Source organism: Atta cephalotes (assembly GCF_000143395.1).
Source record: "Atta cephalotes unplaced genomic scaffold scaffold00002, whole genome shotgun sequence".
In the NCBI taxonomy this organism is placed as follows: domain Eukaryota; kingdom Metazoa; phylum Arthropoda; class Insecta; order Hymenoptera; family Formicidae; genus Atta; species Atta cephalotes.
In genome coordinates, this window is record NW_012130066.1 from 7,460,868 (window position 1) to 7,470,630 (window position 9,763).

At 27.5% G+C, this 9,763-nt stretch overlaps 1 protein-coding gene across 1 annotated transcript in view; it reads left to right on the forward strand.

The window, feature by feature from the left end:
- Positions 1-7,283, forward strand: part of LOC105623545 (cytochrome P450 4C1-like) — a 36,858-nt gene extending 29,575 nt beyond the window's left edge. Inside the window, 7 exon segments of the mRNA XM_012204940.1 lie at positions 215-392; positions 4,205-4,381; positions 4,455-4,513; positions 7,005-7,028; positions 7,031-7,075; positions 7,078-7,159; positions 7,279-7,283. Coding sequence (XP_012060330.1) covers positions 215-392; positions 4,205-4,381; positions 4,455-4,513; positions 7,005-7,028; positions 7,031-7,075; positions 7,078-7,159; positions 7,279-7,283 — 570 coding nt within the window.
- The last annotated feature ends 2,480 nt before the right edge of the window (positions 7,284-9,763 follow it).

Below are 9,763 nucleotides of genomic sequence, written 5' to 3' on the forward strand. Positions count from 1 at the left end.
TAGTGTGTGTGTGTGTGTGTGTGTGTGTGTGTGTGTGTGTGTGTGTGTGTGTGCGCGCGCGCGCGTGTGTGTGCGTGTGTGTGTGTGCGTGTGCGCGCGCGCGCGTGTGTGTGCGTGTGTGTGTGTGCGTGTGCGCGCGCGCGCGTGTGTGCGTGTGTGTGTGTGTGCGTGTGTGTGTATGTGTACAAATACATTATTTAACTTTATTCTACAGGAAAAAGCGTATAAAGAATTATTAGAAATTTATGGCACGGAAACTCCGAAGTTTGCACCAGTTAAATACGAGGATTTACAACATATGCATTACTTGGATTGTATTATTAAGGAAACTTTAAGACTTTTCCCTATTGTCCCTATGATTGGACGAAAACTGACAGAAGACTTAAAAATGGGTTCGTTTATTTTTTAAGAAAATTTTGTTAAAAAAAAATGCGCACTTATATACATATATGTTGCTTCATGTTTAAAAAAAAATTACCAAATTAATAGATTTGATGTTGTAATCTATTCAAAACATTAAATTATCTTATAAATATTTCGAAACCATGAATGAAAAAACTGATGATTCGTCTCAAGGAATAGGAATTCGTTTTGACATTGGATCAAAACCAATTAAAATTTATTATCACTAAAGTATCAAGTTAAAAACCGCATGTTGATCGCAATTCGAACGAAACATACTAATACATTTAATATAATAAGTAAGACATGTCAGGTCAACAAGATTAACGATTTCATTTGGATATTTTTACAACTTTTAATGTTTCCTCGTATCTCATTTTGAAGAGGAAGAATGTTATGTTTTGTACATCATGAAACTTTTACTTATTTTTTTAAAGATTTTTTTTTTAAAGAAGAATAAAGTTACTACAAGAATGTATTAATTATAGCATATATTCTATTTCTCATGACAAAAATCTTATGAAAATTTTTATGTATCGCATATTTGTCAGAACTCCAACTCCAACAGAAGTATTAAAAATATTTAGGGGAAGCACGGGCAAAACGCCCTGAGTAAAGTGTATAATACCTTTTATTTTCGCTTATTTATCTGAGATTGCGCTATGTCTCTAGCAGTTGAAGGAATGATCAACCAACGATTATGAAAGTAAACATATGATTCGTTTATGTTTAATAGAGATATATAGAAAATTGAGTATTTTTTTTGCGATTTTTCCTTACGTAGTACTCCTTAGGTACGTAACTTAATTATTATCTATAATTATTCCTTAATCTTAACAATATGAATGATTTTTATAAGCATTCTGTGTCTTTAAACATGTATTAGAGGTTAAAATTTTTCATTTGGTGTTTTAACTTATTCTGATCTTTTCAAATTCGCGCGAGATAGATCCTTTGGGCAAAGCGGATGATCTATATCTCTTTAATCGGTATATGATTACAATGAAAATACTGGGAATACGGAAGGACAGACGATCTTTCTATACGAAAGGCATGTGTTTACATCTCATTTTTCTTTTTTTTTTTGCCACAATGAAGTATGATTTGTTTATGACTAATTCAGTGCAGTCATTGCACCAAATAAGTCCATGAAGGCTGTACTACATATGGAGGATTTGGATGCTTTTGTAATGATTGTCAAGATTCTAATTTTTTAAATTTCATTTGCATTGCTCGAGTGATCCACTTTACCCCAGCGGTCAGGCAAAGCGGATGGTTTCTCTTTTTTTATGTTTTAATTAAAACGACATCTTAATATTAAAGTTTTTTAATTTTTTTTTATGTCAAAGTTAAGTCCTTTAAGAGATTTGTGAGAATAAAAATGATTTCTAATCTTAATTTTGATTATGTCATTTTTTCTTCTCAACCTTAACAAGTCTGCGCTGCCCGAGCTTCCCTTATATAGTCTTATAATGAATAAAAAAAAATATTTTATGTAAAAAACTCATACAAAGTTAAAAGTAAATTGTATGTTTTTATATTTAAAAATTAAAGAAAGGAGTTTGATAGAATATGTACATCTCCAGTTCAAAATGAAATATTTTCATTAGCAAAGTAGAAAGAAAAATTATTAGACATCAACCGATGTGAGTGTATGCTATCAAGATGTGCTAACGAAATCCTCTCAAAATGAAATAATTAATAAAAAATTTCGTGAGGAGTTTGAATTCCCAACTTTCCCCCTCCCTCTCTATCGGATATGCCTATATGAAGACATCCATGTTAAACGCTGAAAGCATTCGTTATTGTAGAGGCATTAAATGTTTATCAACTGTTAGCAAATGTTAAAAAAAATATTTCACAAAAAACAGCGAAAACTTATTCAAACACCTAATAATACCAACACGAATCATTCAAATTCAATATGCTAAATATCATATTTCATATATTTCTATATTGAATCCAAAAATACTTATGTCGTAAATATGTTAGACATGAATATATCCCAGTTTAAAATTATGAATAAGAACTGTCTCATTTGAATTCACTTCAATAAAAAAATTTCAACATAATTTGTTAGCTATGAATACATCACAGTTCAAAATTATGAAAATACACACTTTTGTTCAAATAAAAAAAGTTATGACGGAAATATGTAAATTCTGAATTTATATCTAAGTACAGTATTGAATAGGAATGTTCCTATTTCGATTGAAATGAATATGAAAACACTATTATATTTATAAAGAAGGAATTATACATGTTATTGTAAAATCAAAAGAATATTTACAGGAAATTTATTTTTAAGTTATTTTATTTTATCCACTTCATAAAGAGAATTTATTTAGATATATCCTTCAGATATTAATTTATTTCAATTTATTTAATTTATTTCAATTTATTTTAATTCAATTCTAGGCTCTACCCAGTAAGAAATGACAATGGAATCAAATCGACGTCAATTCGACATCAATTTGATAATTTCGACATCAAATCGATATCAATTCGATGTTGATTCCATTGTCATTTCTCACTGGGTAAAGCGTGAAAGCGAATTAAATTAAAATGAATTGCAATTTTTAAATTCATTTCAATCCATTCTCGTTTACTACATTCGGAGTTTACTACATCTATATTATATTTCGGAATTTATATATGTTAAGGTATCTGCGAACTTACTACCGCTATCTCAAATTGAGATTTTTTTCAATTTAATCTGTTCCATCTGCATATGAGCGTTGTCAAGTTACAGTACATGTATATATATGATTGACAAGTAATATTCCTAGTTAATTAATAGAGTTTGTTCTTAAAACACAAAACGATGGCGTTATCAAACTAAATAATATTCAAATTTCGTATTGGGTTTCGAATTGATTCCTCATCCATTTTATTCTCTGGATTTAACTCCGTGCGATTTCTTTCTATTTCCAAATTTGAATCTAATTCGTGTAAACTGTACGGAATTCGTTTTTTTTTTCATTTTTATGACAACTGTTAAATTGTGTGCTTCAAACAATTACTAAACGTAAACAATATCATTTCTGGCGAAAATTTGACCTATAGAGGTTTAAAGATTGAAACTTTCTGTGCGTCACGGCAAATGGATTATGACGTCTAATGTATTGAATATTATTTCTCATAGAAATTTATTAAACTTATGATTCTGATACACATCTTATCACCGATAAATTATTAATAATTGATATGCTTCTTTTGTGAACTCGAGCGATTGACGCGCAGAGGATTGTTCATCGGATTATGTTACATCAATACATATCCTGTAATGGGATGATCTTATCACTAAACATCTCTATATCGTTAATTAGAGCGACATCGGTAAGACGATAGAGAATCCTGCTTCTAGACATGAATCTGATTAACCGATTTATTTATCGACGACCGTTATATCTGTTTTATATTATATTTTTAACAACGTGTTTTTTACATTGATGAAGGCTAGAAAGCCGAAATATATCAGTTACTTTAATTTAATGTTAAATATGCCTTAAAATTAAATATTTAGATATGTTAAAATTGAGAAGCGCAATACTTATAGCGCCGATTTCTATTAGTCCTATTTTCTTTATTAGTTGCTTTTCTATTTTATAGATTGTATATTTTACTTTATGAAAAAATGTTTTTTCATGCAAATATAATTTTCACAAATCTTCATTGTATATTTTTTTTGCTTCTGACGTCACAATCTGAGATAATAGTGGTGAGCGAACAAGAACAAGAACATTTTAAAAAAATGTACGTTTGAATGTATTAAAAAATTATATTAAAAAATATGTTTCAGGAGAATTTGTTTTACCGAAAGGTGCAGATGTTATTATATCACTTATGGGAATGCATCGGAATGAAAAATATTGGCCGAATCCATTGATGTTTAATCCGGATAGATTTCTTCAAGAAAAAACAAATTGTGTACCATATTATTACATACCTTTTAGTGACGGACCAAGAAATTGTATAGGTAAATATGAATAAATTATAAATCGTGAAATTAATTTACAATTGGCAAATATTTATAATTGACAAATTTACAGGTTTGAAATATGCAATGATGTCTATGAAAGTTATTTTAGCAACGCTGATAAGAACGTTCGTATTTAAATTAAATCAAAGTATTGAGATAGAGAAAATCAAATTAATTTCGGACATACTATTATCTATAGATGAACCTATAAACATTAGAATTGAAAAACGAATTTCTAATAATACATAAATGAATGATACCATAGTAGTATGGAAATATTAATCAGTATTCATTTATATATTATTTTATAATATATACATATATTCTGTAGCATTATTTTGTCTGGTATTTAGAACGCTTTTATCGATAAAATTATCTTTGAAATTCTATAATATGCGTAACGTATAGTACGTTAGCGCTAACATCATTGTAAGCGCGTTCCGAATACGGTTCTCTGTCTTTATTAGTAAAAGAATATTATTATAGAATATTGTTACAAAATATATGTATACAAAATAATGTATGAACGAATACTGATTAATGTTTTCATAGTATTATTCAATATTCATACTACTAATATCAAACAAGAATAACATATGCAACATATTGATCTGTGTCAATGTTATATGTGTATATTCTGAAACAATGCTCTATCTTTATTATTAAAGAAACAGAATATTGTTACAGAATTCATTAAGCATTAAGCATTAAACATGCATTAAGATTAATATAATAAAATATAGATATAAATCAATATATTATGCATATGTTAACATGTATTTTTGTTTGTCATTAATTAACAATTAAATATAAGGCAGATTCTCTTATGTTATTGTTTCTCATTTATAGTTCTAATTTAGATTCTCTAATCATTTTCAAGTTTATTATTTTATTCTCCCTTTCGGTTTCGGTGTCTGTAATAAGATTTTTATCTGTATCAAATAAAGAGATATTATTAACCTAATTTAGGTATTTTTTCATTTGTATAATTAATTGTATAATTAATCCTAATTGATTGTCTGTTTGTACTAAATATTTATTATAAGGAACTAAATATTTATTAAAAGAAACTCAATATATAACTCAATATATTATCGTCCAATCATATTCGATATCCGATAGTGACACATATAAGATTACATAGAATTAATTCTCTTAAAAGAAACTAAGATTAATTTGAAAAAGTTTGGTTCTACCATTCCGACGACATCCGATTACAATAGGAAATATTTTAACATACCTCAGTCATGATGATTGCATAGGAATTGTGATTCTTTGCCATCTAAAGATCATGACTAGTGACAATTGTGAAACTCGTACAAAAAGATTTTGATAACCTTGGATTTATAATGGACATATCATCGAAGTTGAACAACGAAGAAAGATAATGATTAAATTCTGTTAAGAAAATTAGATTTTTATGACAAATTAGTTTGTAAGCGAGAATTAGAGAAATTTGAAATTTGTACATACAAGATGACTTAATGGAAGATTGAAACGTTTATGTTTTAAATTATTTATTATTAAAATAGTTAAAAAGAAAAATTTTATCACTGTAAGAACAAATGTAGGTTTTAATGCTTCTTTTTTAATCAGTTTGATTTATTCTGTAAGCCGATACAATTATATTGTCAATATATTATAATTAAACTCAGTGAGAAGTGACAATGAAATCGATATCGACATCGATTCGATGTCAATTCTATTATCATTTCTCATTGGGAAGTCGCCTATTATGGGATACCATTTTTAAAAGCTTGTAATTTATTTAATTTGAAACCTCAATTTTTATCTTTAAATCAAATTTGTGAGAAATATATGTATTTAAGTTTTATCGCCAAAAGTTAACAGTCGAGAATAGATATACTTCATTGTATGTGAAATTTTTTATCGAAAAAATGCTGATTTTGATTATTCAAAGAAAGTGTTTCTATAATATAAGATACAAGAGTTCTTTATATGATATTTTATAAGAAATTAAGGAAAAAATGAAGATATGTTTTTCATACACTTTCATTATATATTACATAAAAGTAGGAACAAAAAATATAATGTTATATAATAATTATATAATTTTTAAATGAGTATATATGAATGTGTGTGTATGTGTGTAAGAAATCTTAACAATAATAGAATCGTCATTTTTAAGATATCGTTCGATATTATGCTTTGGGAAATTGAAATGTTTAAATGCTCTCATATTAGCTAGGAATACCCTGAGTATCTCATATTATGACTTCCACGCTTTGCGGTTCCACGATTATCAAATCTCTTTACAGTTAAACATATCATTATATCACGTTTTTCTTATCAATACGATACTCATCTTACTCTATCACTACATTCAGACTTTATTTTACTCTTATTACTCAATATTTATTTTTATATAACAAACCAAGATTTAAAGACTAATCTCATTAAAATTTGCCAACATCCAATTTTACAAATCTTTTTTTGCAACGATTACTCGCATGATCTAATAATTTTCTACTAAATAAGTTTCACACTAAAAGTAAAAAGTTCATAATAGAATCAAACTTGTGCTTATTAGTTTAGCAGAAATCCACTATCTCATATTAGGCCCCATAATAGCCGACCTATTCTATAATACACTTTAAAGTGTAAGAAATTTAGAAGAAATAGGCACAACACAGAAGTTATCAGCGTCAGGGCTGCGTGGCTCACAATCACAATGGCAAGACGGAAATCTATCAATTTGGAGGAGGCCTCGAATCTCTCATTATTATTGCTCTGATGTCAACAATATGATGACAAGTATCTATTTCTTTTCTTATACAATCAACATATATAATCAATTAATTATCTGTTCAACTATTATAAGTGATATCACCTCGATGTACTATATATAACGTAACAACTTTTTATACTTATAGATTAATTTTTTTCTATCTCACATCCTGTGCATTAAAATTTTCCATTCAATGCAAATAACTTTGCACATAATTTCAAAAAAATTTAATATAAGAAATCAAACAAAAATGACTGGTTTTTTTACAAAAAGATACATTGTGATCTAAAATCTTTAAAATTATAATTTATAATCTTAATTATAATTTATAGTCTTAATTTTTTATTCATGAAGATGCATTTATTGTCTTATTTCAGGCGTAATTCGGATTCATATCTGGATATTCTCCATATTTAACATTCATAAAAACAAGAATAGAATAACTTGGATGATACTCGAGTGGGAATTATAGCTTTAAGAGGGGAAAACATAATAAAATCATCAAGTAAGCAGCATTTGCAGTACGAGAATATAGTTATTAAATAGTATTTCTATTTCATTGTTACTTCGGAATGTTGTTTATTATTATTGTACTAAGTTTAATATGTATCGCAATAAGTTATTTTGTTCAACATTGTCGTTTGTTTTCTTCTCGAACCGTGAAACCGTTACCTGGATCTAAGACTACCATTTATTGGTAGCACGTATCATTTTCTACAATGTAATTCCAAAGGTAATAGATTTGTTTAATTTATAAAAGATTATATAACGTAAAAATTTATTTTAAATTAGATCCTTCAGAATAAAATTTATTACAGTTAATTTTATACAATGTATCAGTTCAATATTATAATGATTAGAAACAGAATCAAATTCAATACTTTATAAATATCAATTAATTAAATATCTTTACATTATGAACACCTACTATTTATAAAAATAAGATATGTAATTGCCAAAAATAACATCAAATAAAATATATCATATTATTTTTATTATTATTAGAAATTAATTTTATTATTTTTAGATTTAATTATTATTAGAAATTTAAAATGTGTATCTAAATATAATCAAAAATTTAAATAATATTATATAATAAAGGAGGAGTTTCCATAAGGGCCGATTTCGGCAGATTTTATTCAAATACATAAAACTCTATTTCTTGAAGTCAATTATATTTAATTAAAGTGATTATAGCTTAAACGGAGTGATGGTGTTGCCATAGGAGTCTCCATAAGGCCGGTTTTCCGCCTATTTCAATTTCATTTTAAATAATTAGAAACGTTTTATTATTGTAAGAATTATTGAAATCAGGTGATTTTAGCTTAAACGGATGTATTTGACCTGTTATCTTGTAACTGGTCACCTACATTTACTACCAATACTCTTATGGTTTTAATCTTTTCGGCGTATTTTATAGACATATGTATTATTTGGGAAGCTTTTTTACCCATATTGAGCATTACCCAAGATTAATGATGTGGATATGTCAGATTTCTGATCCCTTTTGGGATACTTGATTCATATGAGTCCTCTCGCTTCTCACGTTCGGGGTGTTTCATTTACGTAAGTCCCCTCGCCTCTCACTGACCTCAAGAAATAGATTTTTATATGTTTGAACAAAATCTGAAGGATGTCCGAAATCGATCCTTATGGAGACTCCTCCTTTCACGAATAATCTTATAACTACATATGCAACAAAACTTTTCAGATTTTTTAAATGTTTGCATTAAGTTCGCTGAAACTTATTCATCTCCATTCCGAATATGGATAGGCCCAAAGTTAATCATCGCAATATATGAACCGGACCAAATAAAGGTAGAAAAATAACATTTACATTCTGTCATATATGAATATTTATCAACTTAGCTATCTCATAAGATATTTTTTGTAACTTGATTAATTAAAATATATCTATTTTTTATGATGATACGAGAAAATACTACTTGTTCGATTTAAAAATGCACATCATGATGAGAAATTTTTCTCAAGGTCATTTTTTTAGACCAAGGTCTAAAAAATCTGCACTCTTTAAAATGGAATTATATGATTTTTGCACAATACGATTCCTCTAATATTATTTTGCATATAAAAGTCTTAAGATAGTGATAAAGAAATCAATTATGAAATATTTTATCTATTATATCAAAGATATTTTATACTTTATTTTATACTTTATTTTAGCATATATTGACATAAAATGTTAAATAATTCGTAAATTATTAACTTTTTTGTAATCGTATGTTAATATTTTTATGAACAGAATAACGAGATAATGTAATAGTGGAAGGAAAACTATAGTTGCTTATTTAAAAAATTGTGTATTTTTTTTCTTCTGGCCGAAGTAATATTTTTCATAACAAGAATTAATTATTTATAGATTTTAATTTGTCACTCAGCATTATTAAGATTGTTCTAAAATGCGAAAAAAAGCATTAAATTATCAAATTGCTAGTCAATTTAATTCGTGATATTACTGCAGCAATTTAGTAGAGTTTCAAGACCGAAAAATCATTCTAGCGCGCATTTTTTAAAGGACTACACACACACACACACACACACACACACACACACACACACACACACACACACACACACACACACACACACACACACACACACACACACAC